The sequence below is a fragment of the Delphinus delphis genome, chromosome 10 (genome assembly GCF_949987515.2).
Source record: "Delphinus delphis chromosome 10, mDelDel1.2, whole genome shotgun sequence".
In the NCBI taxonomy this organism is placed as follows: Eukaryota; Metazoa; Chordata; class Mammalia; order Artiodactyla; family Delphinidae; genus Delphinus; species Delphinus delphis.
Window position 1 is genome coordinate 56747955 of NC_082692.2, and position 18435 is coordinate 56766389.

General features: G+C 42.6%; 1 protein-coding gene across 1 annotated transcript in view; it reads right to left on the reverse strand.

Moving 5' to 3' along the window:
- Window positions 1–15191: 15191 nt before the first annotated feature.
- Window positions 15192–18435, reverse strand: part of KIF15 (kinesin family member 15) — a 74630-nt gene continuing 71386 nt past the window's right edge. Inside the window, exons 33-35 of the mRNA XM_060022211.1 lie at window positions 16444–16609; window positions 16074–16205; window positions 15192–15740 (exon numbers count right to left, since the gene is read on the reverse strand). Of these exons, the coding sequence (XP_059878194.1) occupies window positions 15690–15740; window positions 16074–16205; window positions 16444–16609 (349 nt within the window). The 3' untranslated portion in view covers window positions 15192–15689. The remainder of the gene's footprint in view (window positions 15741–16073; window positions 16206–16443; window positions 16610–18435) is intronic.

Genomic DNA, 18435 nt, shown 5'->3' on the forward strand with positions numbered 1-18435 from the left:
TCCCACCTTGGAGCCCGCTGCGCCAGCCACGGACCCCCGGAGGAGCACACTCCGCGTAGGACTGCGGTCTCACGTGATGCGACGCTCACGTGGGTGCGGTGGCCAATAGAGGCTCCCCGAGGGCCTAGAGGGGCGGGGCCGCCGGCAGAGTCCTAGGCCTCCTTCTGCCGGCGTTGGCTCCTTTCCGCGTTAGGTTTAGGCTTTCCCTGGCGCAGACCTGGACCGATGTCCAAGGCTGATAGTGGCGGTGGTACTGTGGTTGCTGATGTAGACTAACTCTTCGTGGCCTAGCAGTTTCAATCCTTGTCATTAGGTGTGGGCCAACATCGGGTCCCCTGGGAATCTGTTTAACTCCCAGTTCCCGCCCCACACCCGTTGAAACAGAATCTACTTTTTAACAAGACCCCCATGGGAGCGACGTGCACCTTAGAGATACTTCGGCAGAGGGCGCCAGAGACCTGCAGACTCAGCAAGAAAGTGGGCTAGGGTTAGGGCTTCTGACAATTCAAAAGGCCCTGATGGATATATGCTCATTGCAAGAAATTTAGAAAGTATATTAGAAAATTTCATCCATAATCACTCCACTTAGATAATTGGGATTAACATTACTTCCAATTTCCAATGTACTTACTTTTAAAATGTTTTCGTTTAAGTAGTACGTTTCTTTGAAAATGAAGTGCTGTTCAAGTGTATAAAGGCCAATTACACTCTTCAGGAAAGTCAGTTATTACAGTACTTTTTCTACATGTATAGTTTTATATATAGCACACGTTAAAAAATAGTGCATATACCATGTATGGGACTATTTTTCTAAACATGATCTCACAGTGCACATACTGTCCAGCAGCATTGTTTTTTTCCATTCAGTAAGTTTTCATTTTAGTCCTTACGTGCCATCCTCTCACAACGTGGCTTTGTGGCTCCAGTGAAAGCATGGATAACCCTGATAACTCCTATTAAAATTTCAAACTGGCCAATTTTTGTAGTTGTGAAAAGCGAGGCTCTGAGAGGCACTGTGCCACTTTGCAAAGAGCTGTGTGAACCCCAGCGCAAAGATGATCCCATCAGAAAGCTCTTACCTTACTTGGAACCGACAGGAAATTGAGTGGTGCTGTGCTGGATCAACTGTGCCTGCTTTATAAGTTTTCTTAGAACAAATGATGCCTCTACTAGCATTAGAGGTTGAGCATCTCAGAGCCACCTCCTCCGTAAAGCAGACTCTGCTACTCCCCTACCTTTACACCACTCCTGTGGTTGTCTGTCTGCCTCCCTGCTAGCCTGTGAGCTCCTTGAGGGCAGGGACATGTTTCTTTCTTCTCTAGGTCCCCAGTGCCCAGCAAAGGGCCTTGTCCTGGTGATGATGGCTGAATTGCTACCATCCTTGGACACCCAGCTAGGAAGTAATTTCTGCCTCCTGGACAAAAGCTCCCATGTGCACACGTATCACCTGCTAGCAATCTTGTTAAAATGAAGATCCTGACTCAGGTCTGGAGCTGGATTAAGATTCTGCATTTCTAACAGGCTCCCAGATGGTGCTAACGCTGCAGGCGGCAGGGGGAGTCGGGGGTGGACAGGGGACACACCACACTGAGTAGCAAGTCTGTGATTAAAAGTTGCCCTCAGCACACTCACACGCCTTGCAACATACTTGCCTCCCTAACTGGGCTCCATCAGGCAGATGTTATGCATGTCTTCTCTTTGTTCTGCCACAGTGCCCAATATTGTGACCGGCTCCTGTCCTTGCTACGAAAGTTTGAGTGAACAGACTATGATTTGACTATAAAAGATAAAATTAAAGGGCTTCCCTGGTGGCGCAGTGGTTGAGAGTCCGCCTGCCGATGCAGGGGACACGGTTTCGTGCCCTGGTCCGGGAAGATCCCACATGCCGCGGAGCAGCTAGGCCCGTGAGCCATGGCCGCTGAGCCTGCGCGTCCGGAGCCTGTGCTCCACAACGGGAGAGGCCACAACAGTGAGAGGCCTGTGTACCGCAAAAAAAAAAAAAAAAAAAAAGATAAAATTAAAAAACTTACAGCACCATGGTTTTAACTAGAGCACCCTTAACTGGGAGTGTGAAGGGGAAGAAATACCTCATCCCACATTTATTTGATGGTATTTTTTTAATTAATTAATTTTATTTTTGGCTGTGTTGGGTCTTCGTTGCTGCACGCAGGCTTTCTCTAGTTGCGGCATTGTGGTGCGCAGGCTTCTCGTTGTGGTGGCTTCCCTTGTTGCGGAGCATGGGCTCTAGGCGCCCCGGCTTCAGCAGTTGCGGTTCACAGGCTCTAGAGCACAGGTTCAGTAGTTGTGGCGCACGGGCTTGGTTGCTCTGCAATATGTGGGATCTTCCAGACCAGGGCTCGAACCCGTGTCCCCTGCATTGGCAGGCGGATTCTTAACCACTGGGCCACCAGGGAAGTCCCCACATTTATTTAAAAAGCAATGAAAACAGACATCAAAGATGGCTTATGGACAAAAGATGACCTATCGAGTTCTGGGAGACCCATTCAGACTCTGCCTCAAATTTAGGGCCTAAAGTCACAAATTTAAGAGGCCTTAGGGGCCAAGGAAGGAATTTAAATGTGTGAAGTTCCCCACCCCCCTCCCCATGAGACAGGAGGGATGGGTGTGGCCTGTGATGACCTAGGGAGTAAATGTCTGTCTTGTCTCTTTTATGCCCTCTCTCCAACCTTACCTCAGTCTCTTCCTCCCTTCACTTTGATAGCAAAATATTAGCTCTCTGCACAGACACTCAATAGAAATACAGAGGCAGAGTTTTGGAGGAAAAAGAAAGAGTAGCTTTGTTCTTTGCCAAGCAAAGAGAGAACATAGCAGGCTGGCGCCTCAAGAACTCTGCCCTCCTCCCTGGGGAATCAGGAAATGTCTTATAGGTGGGGCTTGCAGTCTGGGGTAGGTGATAAGGATCAAAGTAGTGAAGGTCTTGCATTCTTCTTCTCTCTGCTTTATTTCAAAATGGTCACAGCTGGCGTCAGGCAGCCGGGTAATTGGGTCTGTTCATCTCTGAGTTATTGGCCCAGGACCTTCTTGCTGAAATGCAGAACACTCCAAGGGGTTATTTGTTACAAGGGAGTGTAGGGGGTGTATATACCAGGGGCAGGATGTAATTCACAGAGTCAGAGAGTCTTAAGAGGTTAGCTTTGTGAAGGACAAAGCTAATTACAGACACTACAGATCAGTAACAGTTAAAACAAAACTAGGATTGATTAACTCTTTCAGGCCAGTTTATGCTGCTTCTCTAGCCTGTTCATTGTTCCTTTATTTTCCTTGTTTGTCAGAAAATAAAAACCTCACTTCAACAAGACAAGGACACGGGCTTCTTTACGCTTCCAACTTGTGTCCGTTCTTTGCCCAGTTAAACAAATGAGCACATACGTACTCAGGATCAGGACTGTTCCAGGCAGCAGAATTGCCAGGATGACTAAGATCCCTGCACTCCTTGGGTTCTGGCTTTTTGTAAAACTTTCAGTTCTAGCTCCCTGTCCTTAGCTGGCCTAAAGCTTTATCTCCTTTTCCTTGCTGTGAGTGACGTTATGGGTTGAATTGTGCCCCCTAAAAAGATATTGAAGTCCTAATCCCCAGCACTTGTGAATGTGACCTTATATGGAAACGGAGTCATTGCAAATGCAGTCAAATTAAGATGAGATCATTAGGGTGGGCCCTAACCTGACTAGTGTTCTTAGAAAAGACAGATGGGAGAATGCCATGTGACCATGGAAACAGAGATTGGAGTGATGCAGCTAAAAACCAAGGAGGGCTTCCCTGGTGGCACAGTGGTTGAGAGCCCGCCTGCTGATGCAGGGGACACAGGTTCGTGCCCTGGTCTGGTAAGATCCCACATGCTGCGGAGCGGCTGGGCCCATGAGCCATGGCCGCTGAGCCTGCGCGTCCAGAGCCTGTGCTCCACAACGGAAGGGGCCCCAACAGTGAGAGGCTCGCGTACCGCAAAAAAAAAAAAAATGCAGAGTCAGGGGAGAGAGGAGGCCAAAGGGCACAGAAGATTTTTTTGTTTATGTATATATTTTTAAAAATTTATTATTTATTTTTGTCTGTGTTGGGTCTTCATTGCTGCACATGGGCTTTCTCTAGTTGTGGCGAGCAGCGGCTACTCTTTGTTGTGGTGGCTTCTCTTTGTTGAAACCACAGCCTCTAGGCAGACAGGCTTCAGTAGTTGTGGCACACAGGCTCATAGTTGTGGCTCGTGGACTCGAATGCAGGCTCAGTAGTTGTGGCGCGCGGGCTTAGTTGCTCCGCGGCACGTGGGATCTTCCCAGACCAGGGGTCAAACCTGTGTCCCCTGCATTGGCAGGTGGATTCTTAACCACTGTGCCACCAGGAAGTGCTGTTTTTTCTTGTCTTGCCATAAAATATGAATTTTATTTCACGAGGTGATAAGATCCAAGCCTCTTTATTACCAGCTTCACTGCACCACCTTCTCCTACCTCCAAGGCAGTCAGTGTCTATTCTTTACCTTACACTGAATTTCAGTTTGTTCTTCATTTCTGGCTCTTAGGGATTTACTATTACTATTCCTTGAAAGTTCAACTATGCATTAATTTTCTAAAATAGTTTTTCTTCAGTATTATTGAGGTATAATTTACAAACCATAAAAGTAACTTAAAAAAATTTTTTTTCATTTCCTGAATCAGTTCATTAAGAATTTGCCTTTTTTTAAAAATTTTTAATTTGGCTGCATCGGGTCTTAGTTGCGGCACACGGGACCTTCATTGCGGCACGTGGGATCTTTCATTGTGGTGCTTGGGCTCTTCGTTGTGGCATGCAGGCTTCTCTTCAGTTGTGGCTCTTGGGGTCCAGAGCATGTGGGCTCAGTAGTTGCAGCACATTGGCTTAGTTGCCCCTCGCCATGTGGGATCTATAGTTCCCCAACCAGGGATCGAACCCATGTCCCCTGCACTGGAAGACGGATTCTTAACCACTGGACCACCAGGGAAGTCCCAAAATTAACCCATTTTGAATGTAGTTTAATTTTTATTAAATTTATAGAGTTGTGCGACCATCACCACAAAACACTTTTAAAACATTTCTGCAAAAAAAAAAAAAAACACATTTCTGCAACATCAGAAAGTTCTCTTGTGGGAATTCCCTGGCGGTCCAGTGGATAGGACTCCACGCTTTCACTGCTGAGGGCCCGGGTTCAATCTCTGGTCGGGGAACTAAGATCCCACAAGCCGTGTAGCACAGCAAAAAAAGAAAAGTTTCCCTTGTGCCCATCCCCAAGCAATCAGTGATTTGCTTTCTATTACCTGGCCTTTTCTGAAAACTTCACATAAATGGAATCATACAATATGTGGTCTTTTGGGTCTGGCTTCTTTCACTTAGCATGCTTTTTTCTCCCCCCCCCCACACCCACGGTTCCTGCGTGTTGTAGGAACATGTATCAGTTTGTCTCTTTTTTTATTGCTGACTACTATATGTAAAAAGTATTTGATGTCATTAGTCGTTAGGAAAATATAAGTGATATGCCACTTCATACCCTCCAAGATGACTACAGGAAAACCTGACGGTAACAAGTGTTGGTGAAGATATGGAAAAACTGGAACACACTGCTGTTGCGAACATAAAATGGTGCAGCCAAATGGTCTGTTTGGAAAAGTTAGACAATATGTTAAAAAGATGAACACATATTCACCAGATGACCCAGCAATTCTTTTTAACATCTTTATTGGATTATAATTGCTTTACAATGTGTGTGTGTGTTAGTTTCTGCTTTATAACAAAGTGAATCAGCTATGCATATACATATATCCCCATATCTCCTCCCTCTTGCATCTCCCTCCCTCCCACCCACCCCCACCCATCTAGGTGGTCACAAAGCACCCAGCTGATCTCCCTGTGCTACGCAGCTGCTTCCCACTAGCTATCTATTTTACATTTGGTAGTGTATATATGTCCATGCCACTCCCTCACTTTGTTCCAGCTTACCCTGCCCCCTCCCAATGTCCTCAAGTCCATTCTCTTCATCTCTGTCTTTATTCCTGTCCTGCCCCTAGGTTCTTCAGAACCTTTTTTGTTTTTTTAAGATTCCATATATATGTATTAGCATACAGTATTTGTTTTTCTTTCTGACTTACTTCACTCTGTATGACAGACCCTAGGTCCATCCACCTCACTACAAATAACTTAGTTTCCTTTCGTTTTATGGCTAATATTCCATTGTATATATGTACCACATCTTCTTTATCCATTCATCTGTTGATGGACACTTAGGTTGCTTTCACGTCCTGGCTATTGTAAATAGAGCTGCAATGAACATTGTGGTACATGACTCTTTTTGAATTATGGTTTTCTCAGGGTATATGCCCAGTAGTGGGATTGCTGGGTCATATGGTAGTTCTATTTTTAGTTTTTTAAGGAACCTCCATACTGTTCTCCATAGTGGCTGTATCAATTTACATTCCCACCAGTAGTGCAAGAGGGTTCCCTTGTCTCCACACCCTCTCCAGCATTTATTGTTTCTAGATTTTTTGATGATGGCCATTTGTTTTTTTTTGGATGACAGCCATTCTGACTGGTGTGAGGTGATACCTCATTGTAGTTTTGATTTGCATTTCTCTAACGGTTAATGATATTGAGCATCCTTTCATGTGTTTGTTGGCAATCTGTATATCATCTTTGGATAAATGTCTATTTAGGTCTTCTGCCCATTTTAGGATTGGGTTGTTTGTTTTTTTGATATTGAGCTGCATGAGCTGCTTGTAAATTTTGGAGATTAATCCGTTGTCAGTTGCTTCATTTGCATATATTTTCTCCCATTCTGAGGGTTGTCTTTTGTCTTGTTTATATTTTCCTTTGCTGTGCAAAAGCTTTTAAGTTTCATTAGGTCCCATTTGTTTATTTTTGTTTTTATTTCCATTTCTCTAGGAGGTGGGTCAAAAAGGGTCATGCTGTGATGTATTTCATAGAGTGTTCTACCTATGTTTTCCTCTAAGAGTTTTACAGTGTCTGGCCTTACATTTAGGTCTTGAATACATTCTGAGATTATTTTTGTGTATAGTGTTCGGGAGTGTTCTAATTTCATTCTTTTGCATGTAGCTGTCCAGTTTCCCCAGCACCACTTACTGAAGAGACTGTGTTTTCTCCATCGTATATTCTTGCCTTTTTTTTTTTTTTTGGTGGTATGCAGGTCTCTCACTGTTGTGGCCCCTCCCGTTGCTGAGCACAGGCTCTGGATGCGCAGGCTCAATGGCCATGACTCATGGGCCCAGCCGCTCCATGGCATGTGGATCCTCCCGGACCAGGGCACAAACCCAAGTCCCCTGCATCGGCAGGTGGACTCCCAACCACTGCGCCACCAGGTAAGGCCCTATTCTTGTCTTCTTAATCAAAAATGAGGTGACCATATGTGCGTGGGCTTACCTCTGGGCTTTCTATCCTGTTGCATTGATCTATATTTCTGTTTCCATGCCAGTACCATACTGCCTTGATTACTGTAGCTTTGTAGTATAGTCTGAAGTCTGGGAGCCTGATTCCTCCAGCTCTGTTTTTTTCCTCAAGATTGCTTTGGCTACTTGGGGTCTTTTGTGTTTCCATATAAATTGTGAAATTTTTTGTTCTAGTTCTGTGAAAAATGCCATTGGTAGTTTGATAGGGATTTCACTGAATCTGTAGATTGCTTTGGGTACTATAGTCATTTTCACAATATTGATTCTTCCAATCCAAGAACATGGTATATCTCTCCATCTATTTGTATCATCTTTAATTTCTTTCTTCAGTGTCTTATAATTTTCTGTATAGAGGTCTTTTATCTCCTTAGGTAGGTTTATTCTTAGGTATTTTATTTTTGTTGCAATAGTAAATGGGAGTGTTTCCTTAATTTCTTTCAGATTTTTTTTTACCATTAGTGTATAGGAATCCAAGAGATTTCTGTGCATTAATTTTGTATCCTGCTACTTTACCAAATTCATTGATTAGTTCTAGTAGTTTTCTGGTAGCATCTTTAGGATTCTCTATGTACAGTATCATGTCATCTGCAAACAGTGACAGCTTTACTTCTTTTCCAATTTGGATTCTTTGTATTCCTTTTTCTTGTCTGATTGCTGTGGCTAAAACTTCCAAAACTATGTTGAATAATAGTGGTGAGAGTGGACAACCTTGTCTTTTTCCTGATCTTAGAGGAAATGGTTTCAGTTTTTCACCATTGAGAATGATGTTTGCTGTGGGTTTTTCATATATGGCCTTTATTATGTTGAGGTAAGTTCCCTCTATGCCTACTTCCTGGAGGATTTTTTATCATAAATGGGTGTTGAAAGCTTTTTCTGCATCTATTGAGATGATCATATGGTTTTGCTCTTTCAATTTGTTAACATGGTTTATCACATTGATTGATTTGCGTATGCTTAAGAATCATTGCGTTCCGGGGATAAACCCCACTTGCTCATGGTGTATGATCCTTTTAATGTGCTGTTGGATTCTGTTTGCTAGTATTTTGTTGAGGATTTTTGCATCTATGTTCATCAGTGATATTGGCCTGTAATTTTCTTTCTATGTGACATCTTTGTCTGGTTTTGGTATCAGGGTGATGTTGGCCTCGTAGAATGTGTTTGGGCGTGTTCCTCCCTCTGCTACATTTTGTAAGAGTTTGAGAAGGATAGGTGTTATCTCTTTTCTGAATGTTTGATAGAATTCGCCTGTGAAGCCATCTGGTCCTGGGCTTTTGTTTGTTGGAAGATTTTTAATCACAGTCTGTATTTCAGTGCTTGTGATTGGTCTGTTCATATTTTCTATTTCTTCCTGATTCAGTCTTGGCAGGTTGTGCCTTTCTAAGAATTTGTCCATTGCTTCCAGGTTGTCCATTTTATTGGCATAGAGTTGCTTGTAGTAATCTCTCATGACCCTTTGTATTTCTGCAGTGTCAGTTGTTACTGCTTTTTCATTTCTGATTCTAGACTTGAGTCTCCTCCCTTTTTTTCTTGATAAGTCTGGCTAATGGTTTATCAATTTTGTTTATCTTCTCAAAGAACCAGCTTTTAGTTTTATTGATCTTTGCTATTGTTTCCTTCATTTCTTTTTCATTTATTTCTGATCTGATCTTTATGATTTCTTTCCTTCTGCTAACTTTGGGGGTTTTTTGTTCTTCTTTCTCTAATTGCTTTAGGTGCAAGGTTAGGTTGTTTATTCGAGATGTTTCCTGTTTCTTAAGGTAGGATTGTATTGCTATAAACTTCCCTCTTAGAACCGCTTTTGCTGCATCCCATATGTTTTGGGTCGTCGTGCCTCCATTGTCATTGGTTTCTAGGTATTTTTTGATTTCCTCTTTGATTTCTTCAGTGATCACTTCGTTATTAAGTGGTGTATTGTTTAGCCTCCATGTGTTTGTATTTTTTACAGATCTTTTCCTGTAATTGATGTCTAGTCTCATAGCGTTGTGGTCGGAAAAGACACTTGATACGATTTCAATTTTCTCAAATTTACCAAGCCTTGATTTGTGACCCAAGACATGATCTTTCCTGGAGAATGTTCCACGAGCACTTGAGAAGAAAGTGTATTCTATATTTTCGGATTGAATGTCCTATAAATATCAATTAAGTCCATCTTGTTTAATGTATCATTTAAAGCTTGTGTTTCCTTATTTATTTTCAGTTTGGATCTGTCCATTGGTGAAAGTGGGGTGTTAAAGTTCCCTACTATGATTGTGTTACTGTCGGTTTCTCCTTTTATGGCTGTTAGCATTTGCCTTATGTATTGAGGTGCTCCTATGTTGGGTGCATATATATTTATAATTGTTGTATCTTCTTCTTGGATTGATCCCTTGATCATTATGTAGCGTCCCTCTTTGTCTCTTGCAATAATCTTTAAAGTCTATTTTGTCTGATGTAAGAATTGCTACTCCAGGTTTCTTTTGATTTCCGCTTGCATAGAATATCTTTTATCATCCCCTCTCTTTCAGTTTGTATGTGTCCCTAGGTCTGAAGTGTGTCTCTTGTAGACAACGTACATACAGGTCTTGTTTTTGTATCCATTCAGCCAGTGTATGTCTTTTGGTTGGATCATTTAATCCATTTGCATTTAAGGTAGTTATCGATACGGATGTTCCTATTACCATTTTCTTAATTGTTTTGGGTGTTATTGTAGGTCTTTCCCTTCTCTTGTGTTTCCTGCCTAGAGAAGTTCCTTTAGCATTTGTTTTAAAGCTGGTTTGCTGGTGCTGAATTCTCTTAGCTTTTGCTTATCTGTAAAGGTTTTAATTTCTCTGTCGAATTTGAATGAGATCCTTGCTGGGTAGACTAATCTTGGTTGTAGGTTTTTCCATTTCATCACTTTAAATATGTCCTGCCACTCCCTTCTGGCTTGCAGAGTTTCTGCTGAAAGATGAGCTGTTAACCTTATGGGGATTCCCTTGTATGTTATTTGTTGTTTTTCCTTTGTTGCTTTTAATATTTTTTGTTTTTAATTTTTGATAGTTTGATTAATATGTGTCTTGGTGTTTCTCCTTGGATTTATCCTGTATGGGACTCTCTGCTCTTCTTGGACTTGATTGACTATTTCCTTTCCCATATTAGGGAAGTTTTCAACTATAATCTCTTCAAATAGTTTCTCAGTCCCTTTCTTTTTCTCTTCTTCTTCTGGGACCCCTATAATTTGAATGTTGGTGTGTGTAATGTTGTCCCAGAGGTCTCTGAGACTGGCCTCAATTCTTTTTGTTCTTTTCTCTTTATTCTGCTCTATGGTAGTTATTTCCACTATTTTATCTTCCAGGTCACTCATTCGTTCTTCTGCCTCAGTTATTCTGCTATTGATTCCTTCCAGAGCATTTTTAATTTGTGTTGTTCATCATTGTTTGCTCTTTAGTTCTTCTAGGTCTTTATTAAACATTTCTTGTATTTTCTCCATTCTAAGATTTTGGATCACCTTTACTATCATTACTCTGAATTCTTTTTCAGGTAGACTGCCTATTTCCTCTTCATTTGTTTGGTCTGGTGGGTTTTTGCCTTGCTCCTTCATCTGCTGTGTTTCTCTGTCTTATTTTGCTTAACTTACTGTGTTTGGGGTCTCCTTTTCACAGGCTGCGGGTTCGTAGTTCCCGTTGTTTTTGGTGTCTGTCCCCATTGGCTAAAGTTGGTTCAGTGGCTTGTGTAGGCTTCTGGTGGAAGGTACTGGTGCTTGTGTTCTGGTGGATGAGGCTGGATCTTGTCTTTCTGGTGGGCAGGACCGCCTCCGGTGGTGTGTTTCAGGGTGTCTGTGACCTTATTATGATTTTAGGCAGCCTCTCTGCTAATGGGTGGGGTTGTGTTCCTGTCTTGCTAGTTGTTTGGCACAGGGTGTCCAGCACTGTAGCTTGCTGGTCATTGAGTGGAGCTGGGTCTTAGCGTTGAGATGGAGATCTCTGGGAGAGCTTTTGCCATTTGATATCGTGTGGAGCCGGGAGGTCTCTGGTGGAGTAAAGTCCTGAACTCGGCTCTCCCACCTCAGAAGCATAGGCCTGACACCCGGCCAGAGCACCAAGACCTTGTCAGCTACACAGCTCAGAAGAAAAGGGAGAAAAAAAGAAAGAAAGGAAGAAAAATAAAATAAGATAATAGAAAATAAAGTTATTAAAAATTAAAAATTTTAAAAAAAGGAAAGGAAGAAAGAAGAGAGCAACCAAACCAAAAAACAAATCCACCAGTGATAACAAGCGCTAAAAACTATACTAAAAAAAAGAAACCAGACAGACAGAACCCTAGGACAAATGGTAAAAGCAAAGCTACACAGACAAAATCACACAAGGAAGTATACACATACACACTCACAAAAAGAGAAAAAGGAAAAAATATATATATTCACGAAGCTCAGGCCTCATTCTATGCAGATAGCTGGGGACCTTGGTTTTAGGTTCATCTCTGATGTGCATTCTCTGAAGCCGAGTCCATTTCTCAGGAGAAAGAACGGTTGTGTGAGGGAACCGTTGACCAAAACTGCCCTCCTTGGCCAGGCACGATGCAAACCGCTTGCATGAGTTGTCTCACAAGGTCCCTTCCCGATAAGGAACATGGTGCTGCTGCCAAAAAGTAATGGGGAGAACTTGGGAGAGGCTGAAAGGATCCAGCAATTTTTGAGGCAGGAGATAGATGGGCCCCAGGGTGAGCAGCTGGAGTTTGTCCCCTGTGGACAGATACTCCAAAACAGCAGGAGGGAGGAGAAGCTAAGCCCTGCCCAGATAACAGACCACATTCTCAAAGTCAAGGAGACCATCCCAACTACACACACACGTGCGCACGTGCAGAGAAAGGCTCCTTGAAGGTCGAAAAGGGTGGGGGCACCACCCTATAGTAGGTGATGTCAAGCTACCCAATGGCCTCTTCACTAGAATCCACCTTGGCTAAGAGATGCATGTGCACACATGGGAGTGAGGCAGGAGATAGCTGGGCTCCAGGCTGGGCATTTACAACTGGCCTCCTGTTTACATTTCCTGAGGAAGGAGGCAGGTGGGCTCTAGGCTAGGCATTTACAACCAGCCTCCTGTTTGCACTACGAGATAGAAATAACAACAGCAACAGGGTAAATAACGGGACTTTGTCTTATGAGGACACTTTAAGATAACAGTCACAGCGGAGAAAGAAAGAGGCTAAACACTGAGTAAAGGATCGAGAGGTCACATGTTCCCCATCCTTGGGGCAAGGGAGACACTGCACATGCGCAGAAAGGCTCCTTGGGGGTTAAAAAGGAAGGGGCGCCACCCCATAATAGGTGATGCCAAGGCCTCTGGGCTGGAATCCATCTTGGAAAAAAGTTATGCACGCATGTCAGGGAGGCTCCTAGGGCAGGTCACGTGTGGAAAAAGAAACCAGATAATTGGCCAAAGGCAAACAAAGACCCAGAAGAACCGCCCTATATAAATGACTTAACCGCCTCTTTACTATACTCCTCCTCATTAGGAGGGACGCCCACACCATTTCTCTCCGGGTGTGCATCTGTGCCTTGCTTGTCTTAACTAAACAAACTGTTTCTCTGTGTGCTCTCCCATTTGTTGTGCTGTGTCTCTAATAATAAACTTTGTACCTGTTTTTGCAGTTTTTGCCTCCTTGAGAAATGCATTTTTCAATGGAGGCAAGGGCCAGGGGAATTTAGCTTCCAGCCTCTAGCCCCTGGTAGACTAATGGCTAGGATTCCTGGTTTTCATCCAGGCTACCCAGGTCCAATTGCTGGGCAGAGAACTAAGATCTTGCTTCAAGTCACTGCCCGCTGCTGCCTCTCCAAGATGGCGAAGACACTGAGATATACCAAATACGGACTCAGAACCAGGCAAAGCAAGATGACTGGCCAAGGAAAACCAGAAGAAATGCCCCATAAAAGTGATTCAAACTACCATGAGAGCACGACTCTCTCTCTGAGCCCACCCATGTGTCTATCCACATGTATTCTTTTTCCTAATAAATGCTTTACTTGTTTCACTACTTTCTGACTCTATGTAGAAATTCATTTCTACACTGCTGACAGGCCAGGGCCTTGTGACTGGTCACTGGTCCCTGGTGGTCTAGTGGCTAGAATTCAGCGCTCTCACTGCTGCAGCCTGACTTCAATCTCTGGCTGGGGAACTGAAATCCTGCTTCAAGCCGCTGCAGGCCGAGGCCACCTGAGATCAACTTCACCCCTAGGTATCTACTCAAGAGATGTGAAACATTTTCATAGCAAGACTTACACAGGAGTATTTAGAGCACTGTTATCCATAGTAGCCCAAAATTGCCAACAGTTCAAATTGTAACCGAGCAGGACCCTACAGGGCCTTCCTGGGACAGACCCTTCCTCCACTTCCTCTGCTTTAGCTCCTCTCTAAGCACCTGGATAATAGTATCTGATGGCACATTCTCTGAGTTGTTTTATAGATGCTAAAACCCCCACCGAATGGAAGAAGTTAATTACTTGATAACCCTGAGTGCATAGCCCCCAGACCTAAGGACTGATAGTGTTAACCCCTGTGACACTGCCCTGTTACCTCACCATCAACCAGTCAGAGAACTTATCACAAACCCTGAGATGCCTCTCCCACAGCTTGCTTTTTTTTTTTTTTTTTTTAAGGATTTATTTATTATTTATTTTTGGCTGCACTGGGTCCTAGTTGCAGCATGCGGGATCTTTTGTTGTGGCGCGTGGGCTTCTCTCTAGTTGTGGTGTGCCAGTTTTTCTCTCTGTACTTGTGGCATGTAGGCTCCAGAGCACATGGGCTCTGTAGTTTTCAGCATGCAGGCTCTAGTTGAGGTGCATGAGCTCAGTAGTTGTGGTGCATGGGCTTAATTGCCCCGTGGCATGTGGGATCTTAGTTCCCTGACCAGGGATCGAACCCATGTCCCCTGCATTGTAAGGCAGATTCTTTACCACTGGACCACCAGGGAAGTACCATCTTGCCTTTAAAAATGCTTTGCTGGACTTCTCTGGTGGTACAGTGTTAAGAATCTGCCTGAAAATGCAGGGGACATGGGTTCGAGCCCTGGTCTGGGAAGATACCACATGCTGCGGAGCAACTAAGCCCGTGTGCCACAACTACTGAGCCTGCGCTCTAGAGCCCACAAGCCACAACTACTGAGCCCATGAGCCACAACTACTGAAGCCCGCGCAGCTAGAGCCTGTGGTCCGCAACAAGAGAAGCCACCGTGATGAGAAGCCCACGCACCACGATGAAGAGTAGCCCCCGCTCACCACAACTAGAGAAAGCCTGCACGCAGCAACGAAGACCCAACACAGCCAAAAATAAATAAATACGTAAATTAATTAATTAATTAAAAAAATGCTTTGCTGAGGGACTTCACTGGCGGTCCAGTAGTTAGGACTTGGCTCTTTCACTGTGGTGGCCTGGGTTGGGGAACTAAGATCCCAGAAGACACACGGCACGGCCAAAAAAAACAAAAAACAAAAAAAACCCCACAAACACGGTGTCAGTAGATTGGCTGCACAAGGGTGAATGGACCCAAGTTTGGTTTGGTAACACAATGCCCATCGAATGGTAAGTAAATAAAATGTGGCATGTCCATACAATGGAATATTACTCTCAATAAGGAAGAATGAAGCGCTGACACACAGAAGTTCCTTGAGGATAGAGTTTCTGTTTGCCTTGTTCACTGATGACCAGTGCCTGGCATATAATAGTTGCTCAATAAGCATATGGTGAATGAACAATATAAATCACCTTATTAAACAATTTATTTTTAAAAGATTTTATTACATTTTGAAAAATGGCCATATTAACAGTCATAAAAAAGGCCCATGAGAACACTTCAAGTAGGAATACAAAAATAATCTATATTAACAAGTTTGCTATTCATGCACACTGCACCATCACTAACCTCACTGTAAGTTTTGGAACCTGCATATTGTTGGAGCTTCTGATGCAAGACTCAAAGGAGATTATGTCAGTACTGAAGGAAAAAAATAATCTGGCCAACATCCACTGTAAAACTGCAGCTACGGGCTTTTATTTTAAAAAGACAAAAGGTTTTCTCAATATTTACAGCTTTGAAACGGTAACCTCTAACTGCAGGCTGCGGGCTGCCACAGGTGTGCACAGGTGCAGAGAGTTCATAAGAAACTTGAGGGTCAGCCCCCCAACCCCCACATACACAGGTAATAGTCGTGGCTCTTAATTCAGCTCTGCTAAGTGCGCAAGGAGAGGTCTTACTTCTATAAGAGGAAAAGAAGTCTCCAAACAAGGTAGGTAGTTGATCGGGATCCTTATGATTCATTCATTTCTTTTCTTTTAAAAATAAATTTTCAGCACGCAACTTTTCTGACTCCTGGTCAGTAATTTTTAAGAAAAGGAAAAGAAAAAAAATTAAGGCTCTAATTCTTGCAGGAAGAGTTATTCTTGGCATTCATTAACTTTAAATTTCAAACTACGACTATAATTTTCCGTTTGTAAACTACTTTAACAGTAAACAAGAATCTCATGTGTATGATAACTGACTGAATTATGCTTACAATAGCAATGGCTGAATTTTTTTTTTTTTTTAATTCAGGAGGTTCCCTGAAGAAAGCAGTTAAGTGATTCAATAGTTAAATTAAATTTTAACTAAATCATCATTTAAAAACCAGAATGAGTTTATTCGGCACAATTTTCAGGAGTTTACCTCAGCAAGCCTGATGTTTTCCTTCTTTAGCCGCACAACGTACTGGATCTTCTGATGTAGGTTTCGGTGACCTACCAACTTCCCATTTTCCTCGGCGAGACACTCCACCTGCTTCCTTAACATTTCCATCTCCTGCAGGTAAATCAATCCAGGGAAGGGTAAATGAGCTGCTTTTAATTTTTATTTTAAAATAACATTATTTCGTGCCTTCCAAGAGCACAGGGAGGGAGAGACAAAGCCCAGGTTCCCAGCTTTCGTGACCACACATCTTTGCGTGCACCGGAGCAACTGTAAACCACGGGATGCCCAATCACAGCCAGGAGACTTATGCTGATCGGCTCTGTTAATAAAAACCAACACACAAATGCACCTGGCACGTTCTCTCCTTTTCTTCATACAATTCTTCCAGCTTTGATCTTAGTTGTTCCTTTTCTTGGAACGCTTTAGACTCCAACATTCTAACTCGTTCAACTTCCTCAGTCATTGTAACGTAGTCGGTCTCTTTGTTCTGAAGGGCACTCTGGAGCTGTTCTAGGCTGTAACAGTAACTATCGCGTTATGGTCTCCCAAAGGCACGTAATTATAAAACAGTACTCAAATCAGACACTTGCCACCCAAGCCCAGAATTTTTATTTGAAAGTATCACTAATATTCAGCCCTCCCCTTTCTGACAGCACAGGAAGACGGCAAGAGCTGCAGATACACTTTTTTTATGGTTGTTTTACCCAAAATTTTCATTTTGGAAAGCTCCACAAACCGTTTTTTACACAACAAAAATTTAGAATGGAAACTTTTAGATCCAGCCCTCAGAGCAAACTGTTACTTAAGCATTATTACAGTCTGCATGGTTTATTCAGTGCCCCATATCTTAATCATTTCTGGTTTCAGAAACTGGTTCTCAGATTGTGGGACACTAGTCATTTCTTCAAGGATGTGCTATTTAGAATTTATACACTTTATGCAACTATCAATTGAAAATAAACATTAAAAAGAAGGGTTACCCATGGATGGACCTAGAAATTGTCATACTGAGTAAAGTTAAGTCAGACAGAGAAAGACAAATATCATATGGTATCACTTATATGCAGAATCTAAAAAAAAATGATACAAATGAACTTATTTACAAAACGGAAACAGACTCATAGACTTAGATTATGAATTTATGGTTACCAGGGGGAAAGGGAGGTGGGAAGGGATAGTTAGGAAGTTTGGGATTGACATGTATACACTGCTATATTTAAAACAGTGTTGGATAACCAACAAGGACCTACTGTATAGCACAGGGAACTCTGCTCAATACTATGTAACAACCTAAATGGGAAAAGAATTTGAAAAAGAATAGATACATGTATATGTATAACTTAATCACTTTGCTGTACACCTGAAACTAAGACAACATTGTTAATCAGCTATACTCCAATATAAAATGTTAAAAAAAAGAATAGTGTTCAAAAGGGGGAAAAAAAAAGGGTTACCAAACAATTATATAGAATTTCACAAAACTAACTGAATCCTATAAGCTCCCCAAAGAAACAATTGTTTTTTATTTATTTTACAATGCATATGGAATAGAAAGCTGATGATTTAAGTGATGTAATACACAGAATTAAAAATACCACTTAAGGCCAAGAATTTCTTGGGCAGTGTTTTCAGACTACATTCTGTGGAACCTCAGGAGGACAGCGTGGGAGTGAGGGCACTGATGTTCTCCCAATTCATCTGGAGCTGTTCTGCTTTTGTCTTACGTGTTCTGCTTTCATTTCATGAAAAGGCTTTGTGGCATGGCAGACACTGCAGCTGCCTACCCAACAGCCAATCCCTTGCTTTTTATAAAAACTCAGTTTATTCAGAGGACAAGAAAGGGAGAGGAGAAGCACACCCAGTTCCCAAAGATTAGTAAATAATAACTGGTCTGAGCTAAAACCATGGTTATCTCTACCCCACTGCCAGATACTGGTTTTCTCAGGTTGCCCTGCAGGCATGCTAATTCTGGATAAGGAGACACAATGAATCTTGAGGGTTTCTGGGAGTTTTTTTCCCTGAAAAAAGAAAGTCCTTTTGAACCCACAACACTGCAAGCTGTGATTCTGTTTATGTTGTTTGGAGCTGCAGCAGCCATCTTGTAGTCAATAGGCCACAAGCAAGAGTACCAAAAGCAGAAGAATGGGAAGGGTCTGGGTCAGTGATGGCATCACTGAGTCAATGCACCTCCAGACCTCTTGTTATGTGAAATTAAACATCTGCCTACACCACTGTTGGCTTGGTATTCAGTTCTTTGTAGCTTTTTAAAAGCATTGTCACATACACGTGTGGATAACGCAATGTTTAAAATTGCTGCTGTAGGCTGGGACTGATAAAACCA